General features: G+C 43.3%; 1 protein-coding gene across 4 annotated transcripts in view; it reads left to right on the forward strand.

Moving 5' to 3' along the window:
* Window positions 1-1413: 1413 nt before the first annotated feature.
* Window positions 1414-16597, forward strand: part of camsap2b (calmodulin regulated spectrin-associated protein family, member 2b) — an 80462-nt gene continuing 65278 nt past the window's right edge. For all 4 annotated transcript variants that reach the window (XM_029724890.1, XM_029724891.1, XM_029724892.1 and 1 more), the window contains exons 1-2: window positions 1414-2291; window positions 13298-13557. In XM_029724890.1, the coding sequence (XP_029580750.1) occupies window positions 2153-2291; window positions 13298-13557 (399 nt within the window). In that variant the 5' untranslated portion in view covers window positions 1414-2152. The remainder of the gene's footprint in view (window positions 2292-13297; window positions 13558-16597) is intronic.

The raw sequence follows: 16597 nt of genomic DNA on the forward strand, positions 1-16597 counted from the left end.
CAGTTCATGAGTGGCGCAGCGGTCTAAGGCACCGCATCTCAGTGCTAGAAATGTCACTACAGACCCTGGATCGATTCCAGGCTGTATCACAACCGGCCGTGATTGGGAGTCCCATACGGCGGCGCACAATTGACCCAGCGTTGGCCGGGGTAGGCCGTCATTGCAAATAGGAAGTTGGTAGAGCATGGTGCTTGCAAAGCCAGGGTTGTGGGTTTGATTCCCATGGGACCAGTATGCAAATGTGTCCACTCACTACTGTAAGTTGCTCTGGAACAGAGCATCTACTAAAATGGACTATCTATTGTGGACAAGCCTGCAGTTAATAGGCCCATGTGACATCTATTCTATATGTGTTGCACAATATTCTTCACTGTGTGTGTGTGTGTGTGTGTGTGTGTGTGTGTGTGTGTGTGTGTGTGTGTGTGTGTGTGTGTGTGTGTGTGTGTGTGTGTGTGTGTGTGTGTGTGTGTGTGTGTGTGTGGGAGGAGCCTTTATGGGAAAGCAGAGTAAATGACTTCCATTTGTGTCTGAAAGAGGGCGAGCCATAGAAAGAGAGAATGAGAGAGGGGAGAGAGAGGAGAAAGAGGAGAGAGAGAGGGGGGAGAGAGAGGAGAAAGAGGAGAGAGAGAGGAGAGAAAGAGGAGAGAAAGAGGAGAGAGAGAGGGGGAGAGGGAGGAGAGCTGTACGCCAGGTGTGAGTCTTCTCTGAATAAAATGACTGCTAAATGTGTATCCTATTTTCATTCATTGATCTTTTGTTGTTATTACTCTTTCATTCACTTACTTTCCTATTGTTGTTGCATTGTAGAGCGGTGAACCTGCAAGTGAGCGTTTTGTTGCACTGTGTACTTACTCCATGGACACCATATGTATAGAACAACTAAACAAACTTCAAACCTGAACTTAAAAGGCAGCGTGACAGGTCTTAAAGAAAGAACCCCACCCCTTCCTGTCTGAAATGCCTATTGTTGTAACTGTCTTCACCCAAAGCCTTCTCTGCCCTGAACCCAAACCACTGATTCAGGATCAGAACACCTCATCCCTGCCTTTACCTCAAACCTCTCATGTTTTGCTTGCTACATCTCCAACGAGAATCTCCAGTCCTATTCCCAGGGTTTTGAAAAATATATGTTATCGTGATGAGACTAACATGATAAGAAAACATATGCATGCTTTGGATAAAAGTGTCTTGTAAATGGCATATATTATTATTATAGTAGCGAAAGGTTAAATAAAGATTAGAGAATATAATTTCCCAGCAGTGAGATTCACCCTGCTTTGATGAATACAGTATACCACCCTATACGACCTCTTTAGGTCATCACACAGTTAAGGATTCCAAGCTCCTAATCACATGGGCTATACGACCAAAAGTAACCATGAAACAAGTTTCATTCAACGCAGCATAACTACACCAAAAGTCATTGTTGTAGTAGACTTAGATTTGTAGAGATTTTTGGGGATACTGAGCGTAGACCTAGCGGCATTCCAAGTGCAGAGGAAACACGTGCCGCGGGTATTTCACAGGATACTTGATACACTGTATCCAGCAGTGGAACTTCTGGGTGGACCGCGCAGGCGCTCTGGGGGCGCTCGGCTTTCAGGCCAGTGCGGCAGGAAAAGCGCAGGGGAGACCCCGCCGTGATCGAGGGAGAGGAAAAAATAAAAACAGTTATGAAGAACAATTCTGGACAAGGACAACCTTTTCCGTTTACTTATACCTTATTATTGAACTATTCCAGCGAATAGAAGTCGGGCAAATGCGCGACCCGTTTCGTAGATAGACATAGCCACGGTATGCTTGGCAACCTGAAGATAATGTCAGGGAATCAATGGATGAAAATCCCCAGAACTACTGCAGTTGCCTGGCTGGAATTCTCGTCTCGTACTGAGAGAGTATTGGAGACTCGGAAATAAAAACGGTTAACGTATAAAGGACCACGGGAAGGAGCCGCAACGTATCTGAGTGTGAGGGATTATAACGGTGTCCAGTCGGTATTTGGCTAGATAACGCATTTAAAGTTTGAACGGAAAGAACAGTTTTGCTGCATCGAATTCCTTTGGACGGGATGTCATCTGCCGCCGGTAGAATTCCACGGGCCAACTGACCGTCTCCCTCTCTGTAAAGGAGGCCGAGCGAGCCAGGCGTGAAGATGAGTGATGCGGCAGATACCAAGGGGTCGAGGCGAACCTTTATCGTCCCCTCGATCAAGGCGTTTGATCACTATGATTTCACAAGGGCCAAAATATACTGTAGTTTGACGTGGCTTGTAGCCAAAGCCTTCGGCTCAGGTAGGTGGCGCCTTTTTTGTTTTCTGAATTATTGGGGTGGAAATGTGTCAAATGTGATGCAACGTTTGGACAAATTGTGTCAGTGCGCACATCTTCAGAGGGTTTATCATAATTAACCTCGATATTCCCGATGGGCCAAGAGAGCGTGTCTAATCTGTGTTAAGAATGTGTTATTTGACCTCAATAGCCTTGTTGAACATCATCTTCACCGGGCGATAATTAAACATGCTAATTAGTCATTGTATTAGTCACACCAGGGCTCTCTAATTGACGGTCTGTGTCCGAGAAGTGCATGTTATGGGCAGACTAACTGTTGCACATTTGCCCAATATCTCCGATTTGTCTGTCATGAACACGGCAGAGGACGCTGTTGTTGTTGTTGATAATGTTCTTCTTCTCAGATCAGCATTGACGTCTGTGGCATTTGATTGATCGGTAACTGCAGCTGGTTCCTGATGTTCACAGTAATGGCCACATGGCCCTATACAGGTTGTTGGAACATCTGAACAGTATTGTCATCTGGGTGGTTTGATCCCTGAATGCTGATTGTCTGAAAGCCGTGGTATATCAGACTGTATACCATGATGCGTCGTGCATAAGAACATCCCTTAGCCGTTGTACATATATTGGCCATATACAGGTAACCTAGTGGTTAGAGCGTTGCAAGGTTGAAAGGTTACTAGATCGAATCCCCGAGCTGACAAGGTACAAATCTGTCGTTCGATCCCTGAACAGGGCAGATAACCCACTGTTCCTAGGCTGCCATTGAAAGTAAGAATTTGTTCTTAACTGACTTGCCTAGTGAAATAAATATACCTCAGGCCTTATTGCTTAATTAGATCATTCCATGTGATTTGACAATAACACAGTTGTTACTTCACTGGGTGGTTGAAATTCGAATGTAACCTATTGTGAACAGAAAACATTCAGAGTGCCGTTTGTGGATGACAGGCAACACTTAGCCTGTATTACAAGCTGCTACCAGTGTAGTTGGGGAAAAGGCTTGGCCTTGCCCGGTAGGCAGCAGCAGCCCTATGAAGTCAGTAATTCCAGCCCGGCTGGCTCTCTAAGGAAGTTTTTTAATTGGGCTACACTCTTAACTACCATCTGCTCGGTCTGTGTATAGTAATAATGGACAGAGAGAGAGCAAGAGAGGGAGAGAGAGAGGGGTTATGCTGTAGCTAGCCTTGGGAGCCAAGGATTCTCATGTTCAATGGCCACACGACATATGCTAAGCCAACAGCACATAGACTAGGTAGCTCCTCCTATAGTTTCCAGCATGTCATTTGTAAGCTTTTCTCAAGTGTATAAAATGGTGGAAAGCCCTGTCAACTGCTCCACTCGCCTCACTACTCTGTCATAGAGGACTACAGGCTATTAGCATACCAGGACTGGGTTGTTTTTTCCTGTTCCTCCTGGTGACACACATTACTGCTCCTTTCCAGCACCATGAGAACTGTGGCCCAATTCATCAACCAAGTCTTAGTTTACACACACAGCCATGTTTGGTCTAGTTACAATGGTTCTGACAGTAGTTTGGCCCACGTAATGCAGAAAATTCAAAACAATCTCTCCCATTCAAAATGCATGCTGATCACTGATGTAGATCAACTGAAATATAGCCTAGACACAGGAAAGGACTATAAGCGTGACCATAAGAGCATGTACGGACACATACACACTCACTAAACGATTTCCTCTAATATGACACGTTTTGACCAAAGGCATCTGTGTTTTCTGCTTTCTAGGTCCCAATCTCTTTCTCGTCTCACTCTCTCTTTGCAACAAGATCTCACGGTCTAACTTCAGTGTTCAACGTTTGTCGGGGGGGGGGGGGGGGGGTCAAAAATTATTTGTGAGCAGCTGTTATAGATGGTGCTCTCCTCAGACCCTACTCTTCTCTCCTGTCTCTGTAACATCTGTGGTGTGTTGACATCGTGGAGACCCAGTCAGAGTGACAGCATTTGTTTCAGTTACATCACAATGCAGGGGCCTCCAGGCTGGAGACTGGGCCCAATCGAAGGACCAACAGAAGATACTTCAGCTTTACATACTGGCTCTGGGCACTAACGCTCATTAGTCTAGTAACGTGTGAATTCATTAGCCACAATCAATGTGAGTGACAACATTTCTGGTATACTTTGGTCTGACTTAATTGATGTTCGTACTGCATCGGAAAAGAAGTAGTCCAACATTAATTAGCATAGTGAGCAACTGAACAAAAATGTTACCTCTGAAAGCCACTGCTAAAATATATCTAGTTATTTCTCAGCGAAGTAACCCAGTGTTTTGAATCAGACATTATCAACTGTCGATATAGGCTACACAGGTTTCTAAGGAAGTAATAACTGCATAGTAACAGACAAGTAATGTTGCTGACTGGTGTACATTCTTTAATGTTCCCTCCCTGTGCTGTGCTCCAATTGGACGACTCCTGTGGTCGGCACGGTAACGGTCGATATTCCAGGTCTCGTGTTTGGACTTCCTGTGATAGCTACTTCCTGTCTATTTCCTGTTTGATGGCCGACACAAAGGAGATCGGTTTTCCTTGACGCGGCAGCTTTCGATGAACTTGTGGAAAACTAAAGCCCACTTACTCTGTGAAGATTGTATCTGCACTCCATACTGTTAAAAAGAAGGATGCTTTGTTGATCTTATAGAACATTTTTGAGGGCCATATATAACCAAGCCATATAACCCCTGTTTGGTTCTTTATAGCACCATTTCTTCTAGCAGGACTTATATGGCAAGACTCCAGATAAAGATGTGTAGTAGACTGTGCTACTACTGTATTTGGCATTGGTGCTGTTTTAGGAGGCTATGTGAGGTCATATGAGCTTTTGTCCACCCTCTCAGGGTTTTATAGTGGGGAGTGGGGACAGTATGGGGACTTTATAGTGAGGACAGACAGTTATTGTGACTATCTGCTGAAGTGACTGGCTGTTAAGTGGCTGTTGGAATGGTAAACACCCGCCATTGTCGGAAATAGCCCACTGTCGTCTTTCTGGGTAAGAACACACTTTCGAAATTAGCTTCTGAACCCTCCTTGGAAGAAATGTAATCTACTGATAGGGGATGAAGAGTCCTCACTTATGTTGGAAATTATACACTATAACCCTAAACCCTTTTTTTGAACCTCCTGTAAAAATACATTGTAGACATACACGTCTCTGCCTTTCATACAAGTAGGCTACAGTGTCCGCTGCACATCCCTGTTCCTTTTCGCCAGTCCACCATCCAGGCCGAGTAGCCCACGTCTTCGGAAGTGTCTGGCTGCTTAGCTCTCTGACCTCTCCATTCACTAGGCTATCCAGCTTTTCTGTCTTTATAAAGTAGCCTACAAACTTTGTTTACTTTTCCATTCCAAAAAAGAATCATAGGCATCAAAGCCTGTGTAGGCTTTAATAGCTTCCCGAGGTAGGCTAATAGCACTATCGCTTTACCAAGTCGTACAATATTATCACGATACTTAGGTGTCCCGATATGATATGCATTGCTATTCTATATGTATCACGATTTATCACGATCGATACTTGGAGTCATAGAATCGATATAATATCGTAAAAAATGATATTGTGATACTCTACTGCATCGATTTCCCCCATCCCTACAGGCTAGGTTCAAGAATACATTTTCAATCGGGCGAAAACAAATTAAGCCTCTATTGAACATGCCATACTAATAAAGGCATTTTAATCAATTATATGAAGAGTGCCTTGGTCCTCCTTTCTTTTTGAAGACAAATTAAGCCTATTGGACGGATTAAGGACTAAACTTAATCGGTCGCCCCAGCGTGAGTTTTTTAATGCACGTAATGTCAGAATACACTCACTGTTCCAAAGTGGGATTGTTATGCAAACGGAGAGTTAACCCACGCTGCCTCAAACCAAGGCATGCTGCCTGCTAATTATCTATAGGCTATGTTTCAACTTGTCCATTTCCTAACAACAGTTTGAATTGAGGTGTGTTCTGCCTCCTCATTAATTCACAAAGAAGAATCCCATTTCACTGTTGCGGACAATTTATGTTTGAGGCTTTGCTGAGCCGAACAAACTTCTCTCTTCGAGGAGAGCCTAAGCACTTCCCAAGAGTTTCCGCAGACCAAGTATGCAGACATTTGCGCATCCCCAGTCAGAAAATAACTTTTTGCCACCTGGTACATTTTCCGGCTGGCACCCGCATTGCCTTCAATGTTGTTTTCCTTACTAGTAATAACTTTGGACGTGTGTGTTCCTATCAAATAAGTGCCTTATGATGTTATCATTATAGTTTCTGTATATCGTGTTATCGTTTCTACTGTAGCACACCGTATGTATGTACAGTGCCTTCGGAAAGTATTCAGACCCCTTGACTTTTTCTACATTTTGTTACGTTACGGCCTTATTCTAAAATGTTTTTTTTTTATCCTCATCAATCTACACACAATATCCCAGAATGACAAAGCAAAAAAAGGTTTTTAGTTTTTTTAAACAAATTTATAAAAAATAAAATAACATATTAACATAAGTATTCAGACCCTTTACTTAGTACTTTGTTGAAGCACCTTTGGCAGCGATTACAGTCTCGAGTCTTCTGGGTATGACGCCTAGCTTGGCAGACCTGCATTTGGGGAGTTTCTTCCATTCTTCTCTGCAGATCCTCTCAAGCTCTGTCAGGTGGAGGGGGAGAGTCGCTGCACAGCTATTTTCAGGTCTCTCCAGAGATGTTAGATCGGGTTCAAGTCCGGGCTCTGTCTGAGCCACTCAAGGACATTCAGAGACTTGTCCCAAAGCCACTCCTGTGTTGTCTTGGCTGTGTGCTTAGGGTCGTTGTCCTGTTAGAAGGTGAACCTTTGCCCCAGTCTGAGGTTCTGAGCGCTCTGGAGCAGGTTTTCATCAAAGATCTCTCTCTACTTTTCTCCGTTTATCTTTCCCTCGATCCTGACTAGTCTCCCAGTCCCTGCCGCTGAAAAACATCTTTACAGCATGATGCTGCCACCACCATGCTTCACTGTATGTCACGCCCTGACCTTAGAGACGTTTATTTTCCTCTAGTTTGGTTAGGTCAGAGTGTGATGTGGGGTGGGCAATCTAGTTTTTCTATTTCTTTGTTTTGGCTGAGTGTGGTTTCCAATCAGAGGCAGCTGTCTATTGTTGTCTCTGATTGGGAACCATACTTAGGCAGCCCTTTTTCCCTCCTTGAGTTGTGGGATCTTGTTTTTGTGCAGCTGCCTTTGAGCAGCCCCAGAGCATCACGTTTCTTTCTGTTTTACCTGTTTATTGTTTTGTTCAGTTTTTCTTCAATAAAGTATGTGGAATTACCGGCACGCTGCGCCTTGGCTTATATATGACAGAGAGTTCGAAGATAGCGAACGTGACACTGTAGGGATGGCGTCAGGTTTCCTCCAGAAGTGATGCTTGGCATTCAGGCCAAAGAGTTCAATCTAAGAATCTTGTTTCTCATGGTCTGAGAGTCATTTAGGTGCCTTTTGGCAAACTCCAAGCATGCTGTCATGTGCGTTTTACTGAGGAGTGGCTTCCGTCTGGCCACTCTACCATAAAGGCCTGATTGGTGGAGTGCTGCAGAGATGGTTGTCCTTCTGGAAGGTTCTCCCATCTCCACAGAGGAACACTGGAGCTCTGTCAGAATGACCATCTTGTTCTTGGTCGCCTCCCTGACCAAGGCCCTTCTCACCCGATTGCTCAGTTTGGCTGGGCGGCCAGCTCTAGGAAGAGTCTTGGTGGTTCCAAACTTCTTCCATTTAAGAATGATGGAGGCCACTGTGTTCTTGGGGACCTTCAATGCTACAGGAATGTTTTGCTTCCCTTCCCCAGATCTGTGCCTCGACACAATCCTGTCTCTGAGCTCTACGGACAATTCCTTCGACCTTGGTTTTTGCTCTGACAAGCACTGTCAGCTGTGGGACCTTATATAGACAGGTGTGTGCCTTTCCAAATCATGTCCAATCAATTTACCACAGGTGGACTCCAATCAAGATGTAGAAAACATCTCAAGGATGATCAATGGAAGCAGGATGCACCTGAGCTCAATTCCGAGTCTCATAGCAAAGGGTCTGAATACTTATGTAAATAAGGTATTTCAGATTTTTTTTTATATATATATAATTGCAAAAATGTCTGAACTTGTTTTTCATAGTCATTATGGGATATTGTGTGCAGATTGATGAGGATAAAAAATTATTTAATCTATTTTAGAATAAGGCTGGAATGTAACAAAATGTGGAAAAAGTCACGTGGTCTGAATACTTTCTCTGAATGCACTGTATGGAGCATAATGTATTCACTGTTTTATTCACATGTTTTCAAGTACTGTTGACATAGATTGTAATGATGTGTGTAAAATTGACTGATTATGATGAGCTAATGCTAAGCTAAATGCCAGCTATGTGTGGTGCCATGTTTGTTGACTTCATACAATGCATTCTGGTTGTCACGTAAATGTCTGTCAGACCAAAGATGTTATAACAAAACAAAGTGAAGGGATGATTCAATCGACTGACTTAGATTGTAACTATCGTCACTCAGGGTTGCCAGCTCAGACCCCTTATCAGAGTTTTATTTAGCTTATAAACTTCTGCTGTGTTTGCCCCACATTATAGTAATATTTCCTGCATCATATCCCCCCACGATACCTTCCCCCATTTCTACACCCTATGGACTTGAAATCCCCCACAAATGAAATTACCCCCCCCCCCCCCTTCAAGCCCACCTAAAATAGTTTCCTCCAAATCTGGCAACCCACGGTTAGGCTAGGCAGTAGGCTTGTATTTGGGGTGATGATCTGTGAGGTGATAGCATTTTGTTTGCTTTGTGATTAGTCAAAATCTGTAAATTACTTGTCAAGTTAAGCGATCCGGTTCCTGTATACACTGTAACAAGTACATAGAAGATTTGTAAAATGCTGAAAAGTGGCCAAACTAAGTTCATATTTTTCAGGCAATGGGCACAGCCATCTTCTACTTTGTTTATTTGCTTCTTATAGTGAATGGAATTCTGGGATTAGGGAGTTATCGCTTGTCAAACATGAACAAACATGGCTGCCATCATAAAGAATTTAGCTGCTGTTAGCTTAGCTGACACACATCTCTTTTCTAAACAATAAAAGGTGAAATTGAGAAATAAAGTTGTAAAGACCTTTTATTTCCCGTCAGTACAAAACATTGTTTAGGTGCTTTTCAGATAACAATGCTGTTTAGACGCGTTTGTTACATCAAATGTTCTGTTACTGCTGTCCCAATCACATGGTTGCGATGGTACGCTGCAGGGACCACTCAACAGTGATCACAAATATGTAATCATACACGTTTAAAATGCCCGCCATGTCTCCTGATTCCCCCTGTTTGCGCCTGTGATTCACAGCCATGGCGAGGGGAAATGACCTCACGCACACCAGGTATGCACACACACACACACACACAAACACACGCCATAAACGCCCTCATTGCCCCATACGCACCCTTTCAACTAGGGATGGTGGGAAATCGATACAGTTACAGACAATATTATATTGGTTAGTCAAAAAATGATAATATATTTTTGTACTTTTTGTTGCTAGGTAGCGTTAGCTAGTGCTAGTTGGCTGTACCTGTGTCAAAATGCTGGTATTTGTCATCCTATAGCTCGTTCTTAATCTTCTTTTTAAAGTGGAACTGACAGAGTTTTAACTACTTTGCAGATATGAAAGAAACAGATAATCATAATATCAGTAAAAAATATCAAATTCCCAGTTTATGCGACAAAACCAACTTTATAAGAGGTTTTAAAAAATATATGTTCTATTTGACTCAACATTCCATGGCGTACACAAAGGCATTGTTGCCAGAATAGATGGATGCAGTTCAATGCATGATTAATATAATTCACCACTACATTTCTTGGTAGTCCATAACATATTGTTATCAGGTTGTAAATCACAGCTGATCTGGTACATTGTTTGTTGCCTCCATTCAGGATGCACTGTTTCAGTTTCAATGACTCAATATTCTGGACAAAATGGACAAATATAACTAAGACTGGGAATGTCAATACAAGGGCAAAGATCACAAGTCAGTCATAGCGTAGCTAATAGGCTAGCGCATCTATTTATGTAGCAAGCTAAAAACATGGACCCTAACGTTAGCTAGATAGCTAGCTAGCTGCTAGGAGGATGCCATGTCATTCATGTCATTGGAGTGGGTGAGTGACTGACTTTTTCCCCTAAGATTGCTTTTTGGTGGCTATACTTTACACAGCTAGAGATGCAGGTGTCATTTGGTTAGCTAGCAAGAACCTGAATGACTGTTATCCAGTTAGCATATGGCTAACTCGATAACACAAATTCACTCTCGCTATCTACTCCAATTTCAGAGTACTCTCATCTGAGTGTGCCAGAGCGCAGAATAACTGATGAATTTACTAACGTAACACCCACTGAATATGACTGACCGGTGTCAGTAAACGTAGACAAAAAAGTAATAGTTAGTCACGAACGATCTAGATAACATGTAAACAGCCTAACCAGCTCTGCTAGGGAGAGTAAAATGGTCAGAGTGAGGTGTTCTCTCATTTGTGTCTGGACGTAGCTAGCAAGCTAGCCAATTAGCTTTGGGTGCTTGGTTGGGACAAGCATGCATTGTTGGCAGGCAAGCTGCAGAAGGACTAGGAGGCTACAATTCCCCATCGTTTATCAGTGCAATTTTGACGGCCAACAAATTGAAAAAGCTTGAGAGGGTTTATCTAATGTTCCTTCGTTAGAGTTTAGCGCATCTTTCTCAGGCTAGCATTATATTTTGATATTTTTGTTGTTGATGTGAATAATTGAGGTTGTTAGATCAATAAGACTGTAACATTCCCAAAATTAAGAGGACTTCCAAGTGGTATTGACATATTTGCAGAAATTCATTCAGGTCTATTTTGTGGCTTTTGACGAGTGAGTTCTAATGATCTAAAGTCACGCTGTTGCAACTGCCTGTAAACACACAGTCCAGTTCAAAGTGAATGATGACAGGTCCTACTGTAAACACACAGTCCAGTTCATAGTAAATGATGGTAGGCCCTACTGCCTGTTAACACACAGTCCAGTTCATAGTGAATGATGGCAGGCCCTACTGCCTGTTAACACACAGTCCAGTTCATAGTGAATGATGGCAGGCCCTACTGCCTGTAAACACACAGTCCAGTTCAAAGTGAATGATGGCAGGTCCTACTGCCTGTTAACACACAGTCCAGTTCATAGTAAATGATGGCAGGCCCTACTGCCTGTAAACACACAGTCCAGTTCAAAGTGAATGATGGCAGGTCCTACTGCCTGTAAACACACAGTCCAGTTCTAAGTGAATGATGGCAGGTCCTACTGCCTGTTAACACACAGTCCAGTTCATAGTAAATGATGGCAGGCCCTACTGCCTGTAAACACACAGTCCAGTTCAAAGTAAATGATGACAGGCCCTACTGCCTGTAAACACACAGTCCAGTTCATAGTAAATGATGGCAGGCCCTACTGCCTGTAAACACACAGTCCAGTTCAAAGTGAATGATGACAGGCCCTACTGCCTGTAAACACACAGTCCAGTTCAAAGTGAATGATGACAGGTCCTACTGCCTGTAAACACACAGTCCAGTTCAAAGTGAATGATGGCAGGTCCTACTGCCTGTAAACACACAGTCCAGTTCAAAGTGAATGATGACAGGTCCTACTGCCTGTAAACACACAGTCCAGTTCAAAGTGAATGATGGCAGGTCCTACTGCCTGTTAACACACAGTCCAGTTCAAAGTGCCCAACTTTCAACCCCATCCGCCAATTTCTTTGCCTCAAAAACACTCTCGGGACCCCTTGACACATCATGTGATGGCACATACCAGAGAAGAGCAGAAAGTGGTGTACTCTTTGCCCCTGAGTGCAGACAAGTCAATTGTGTGTGTGTGTGTGTGTGTGTGTGTGTGTCTGGCTATTTTGAAGATAAAGATAAAGTAAATCAGATTTAGCATGTGACAAAGAATAGCCTCTCTCTGTCTCACTCTCACACGCACACACACACACGCACACACACACACACCGTTCCTGTACCATACCGGTGTATACGGTGTTACCGTCAGTGCACACAAAGGGCGCTATTTCTTTACAAATGTAAAAAATAAATCAAATAAAAAAACTCAATCTTGATCCAGGAGGGGATTGATTGTCTCTGCTGTAAGCAAGAAGCTAGCCGCATGCAAATGAGATGCGTAACTAGAGCCCTCTGCTGGAGATAAATGATATACCGCCCAAGCCTAACGCATATACACAAACACACACTCTTAAGCACACCGTCAATGGAGAAGGTCTAAGATCCATGTGTGGGAGAAGCATGTGTGCAATGGGAGAGTGGGGCTCGCACAGGCACGCCTGTTGACATCACAGTGGACTCGTTCTGCAGGGGCCAGTCCAGTCATGTCAGTTATTGTTTCACCAAACTAACCTGTTTCCCCTCTCTCCACGGACAGCCCAAAATGAGCTGACTGTAATGTTACTTATGTAGCCCACCTATCCTCACGTCCTCCACAGAGGACCTCCCAGAGAAACTCTGTTGACCATATGTCCACACTAACCCGTACCTAGAACTGGGCGAAATGGACAAAAATCCATATCGCGATAAATTCCCCGAATTGATACGATAGCAATAAATAGAAGGAGATGTTTATAAGGTTAATGAGCACCACAGTTTAAAAAGTATCCTTTAAACTACTACCACTAGTGTGATGGTTATAGCAATCAATTGTCCCGTTAACAATCACCCATATTAACACACTGATTTCAAACTTCACATTTCTCTAGTATAGGCTACTTATCGTAATGCCTGTGATAAGTGATCGGTATGGTAAGTGTTGATAATTTGGGGTTTATCGTCCCAGCTCTACCCGTACCCGCTCTCTCCACAGACACGTCCCCAGATGACAGTTATCATATCCCCAAACTAATTCGGCCCCCTCTTTCAGAGAAACTATGTTCATCCTATCACCACACTAACCCCTCTTCTCTCCCTTCACAGATGCGGTCCCGGAGGAGCTGGCGGACCCCTTCTACAGGGACCAGTACAGCCAGGAGCACCTGAAGCCCCCTGTGGCATGCCTGCTGCTGTCTGCAGAGCTCTACTGCCGGGCGGGGAGCCTCATCCTCCGCAGCGATGCCGTCAAACCTCTGCTGGGACACAATGCCATCATCCAGGCCCTGGCACAGAAGGGACTGTACGTCACTGACCAGGACCGACTGGTCACAGAGAGGGACCTGACCGGCACACCCATACACATGGTGAGGATGAAGAGCTGCCTGGACACACACACACACACACTCACTCACTCACTCACTCACTCACTCACTCACTCACTCATCCTCTGTCTCTTTGTGTGTGCTCTAGGGTAGGGCTCTGTGAGTACGGTATTCTCAGCGGTGTCTCTTGGAAAGGACAAAAACGAGCCTAATGACAGGTTTCCAAGATAAACCACTTACAGACAGACAGACAGACAGACAGACAGACAGACAGACAGACAGACAGACAGACAGACAGACGGTAAAAATGCCTTTCTTCTGAAAAAGGTGTTTTGATGTGCAAAGGAAAGGCTTAAAAGTCAGCCCTTTTAAATCTACAGTCTTTTTCAATCAAGTTTTTTTTTCCCAAGATGGCGTAGCAGTCAGACGTCCTTTGTCCTCGTCTTGTCCCGTGTATATATGTATTTACTTATTTTCTTCGCATATCTTTTTATATATTGTTTTCTAAAAACTCAACTTCAAAACACTCTCCTGCAACCCGCCTCACCAATTTTTTCCCCTTTTTTTAAAGAGTATTATTCACCTCAAATCCACAACAGAAGCTAGCCAGAAGTTAGCCAGTTCAATATCAGGGCGGCAAATTCAAAACAACAAAATGTCATAATTCAACTTTCTTAAACATACAACTATTTTACACCATTTTAAAGATACACTTCTCCTTGATGTAACCACTGTCCGATTTCAAAAAGGCTTTACAGCGAAAGCAAAACATTAGATTATGTTAGGAGAGTACATAGACAAAAATAATCACACAGCCATTTTCCAAGCAAGGACATGTGTCAATAAAACCCAAAACACAGCTAAATGAAGCACTAACCTTTGACGATCTTCATCAGATGACACTCCTAGGACATTATGTTACACAATACATGTATGTTTTGTTCGATAAAGTTCATATTTATATCCAAAAACAGAATTATACATTGGCGAGTGATGTTCAGAAAATGTATTCCCACCAAAACTTCCGGTGAATGTGCACATCAATTTACAAAAATACTCATCATAAACGTTGACAAAATATATAACAATTATTTAAAGAATTATAGATAGACTACTCCTGGATGCAACCACTGTGTCAGATTTTAAAATAGCTTTATGGAGAAAGCACATTTTTCTAAATTCTGAGTACATAGCTCAGCCATCACAGCAAGCTATACAGACACCTGCCAAGTTCGGGGTTACCTAAACTCAGAATTAGTATTATAAATATTCTCTTACCTTTGCTGATCTTCGTCAGAATGCACTCCCAGGACTGCTACTTCCACAAGAAATGTTGTTTTTGTTCGAAATAATCCACATTTATGTCCAAATACCTTTGTTCGTGCGTACAGAGCACTATCCAAAGGCATAACGCGCGAGCGCGGTACCAGAGACGAAAAGTCAAAATGTTCCATTACCGTACTTAGAAGCATGTCAAACGCTGTTTAAAATCAATCTTTATGGTATTTTTAACGTAAAATTGCGATAATATTCCAACTGGACAATAGCATATTCATTCAAGAAGAAAAAGAAGGAACGGCATATCCAATCCCTTTGTCCACAGGCAGTCCACTGATTGACTGAGCTCCTATTCTCTGCCCAGTGACAGGAGAATGCTGAAAGAACTTTCTGAAGGCTGTTGACAGCCAATGGAAGCCTTAGGAAGTGCAACATGACCCAACAGAAACTGTAGTTTCGATAGAGAATCAAAAGATGAACTACAATTCTCAGACTTTCCACTTCCTGGTTGGATTTTTCTCAGGTTTTTGCCTGCCATATGAGTTCTGTTATACTCACAGTTTTAGAAACTTCAGAGTGTTTTCTATCCAAATCTACTAATAATATGCATATTCTAGTTTCTGGGCCAGAGTAGTAACCAGTTTAATTTGGCCGTGAAAATACTGCCCCCTACACCTCAACAGGTTAATATTAGAAGCCTCCTCCCTAAGTTTGTTTTATTCACTGCTTTAGCACACTCCGCCAACCCGGGTGTCCTAGCCGTGTCTGAATCCTGGCTTACGAAGACCACCAAAAACTCTGAAATCTCCATCCCTAACTACAACATTTTCAGACAAGATAGAACGGCCAAAGGGGGCGGTCTACTGCAGAGATAGCCTGCAGAGTTCTGTCCTACTATCCAGGTCTGTACCCAAACAATTTGAACTTCTACGTTGCCGCTTGCTATAGACCACCCTCTGCCCCAGCTGTGCTTTGGACACCATATGTGAAATGATTGCCCCCCATCTATCTTCAGAGCTCGTGCTGCTAGGTGACCTAAACTGGGACATGCTTAACACCTCAGCCATCCTACAATCTAAGCTTGATGCCCTCAATCTCACATAAATTATCAATGAACCTACCAGGTACCACCCCAAAGCCGTAAACACGGGCACGCTCATAGATATCATCCTAACCAACTTGCCCTCTAAATACACCTCTGCTGTTTTCAACCAAGATCTCAGCGATCACTGCCTCATTGCCTGCATCCGTAATGGGTCAGCGGTCAAACAACCTGCACTCATCACTGTCAAACGCTCCCTGAAACACTTCTGCGAGCAGGCCTTTCTAATCGACCTGGCCCGGGTATCCTAGAATGATATTGACCTCATCCCGTCAGTAGAGGATGCCTGGTTATTTTTTTGAAATGCCTTCCTCACCATCTTAAATAAGCATGCCCCATGTTCAAGAAATTTAGAACCAGGAACAGATATAACCCTTGGTTCTCTCCAGACCTGACTGCCCATAACCAACACAAAAACATCCTGTGGCGTTCTGTGTTAGCATCGAACAGCCCCCGTGATATGCAACCTTTCAGGGAAGTTAGAAACCAATATACACAGGCAGTTAGAAAAGCCAAGGCTATCTTTTTCAAGCAGAAATTTGCTTCCTGCAACACAAACTCAAAAAAGTTCTGGGACACTGTAAAGTTCATGGAGAAAAAGAGCACCTCCTCCCAACTGCCCACTGCACTGAGGATAGGAAACTGTCCCCACTGATAAATCCACTATAATTGAGAATTTCAATAAGCATTTTTCTACGGCTG

This window comes from Salmo trutta, chromosome 31, assembly GCF_901001165.1.
Source record: "Salmo trutta chromosome 31, fSalTru1.1, whole genome shotgun sequence".
Lineage (NCBI taxonomy): Eukaryota > Metazoa > Chordata > Actinopteri > Salmoniformes > Salmonidae > Salmo > Salmo trutta.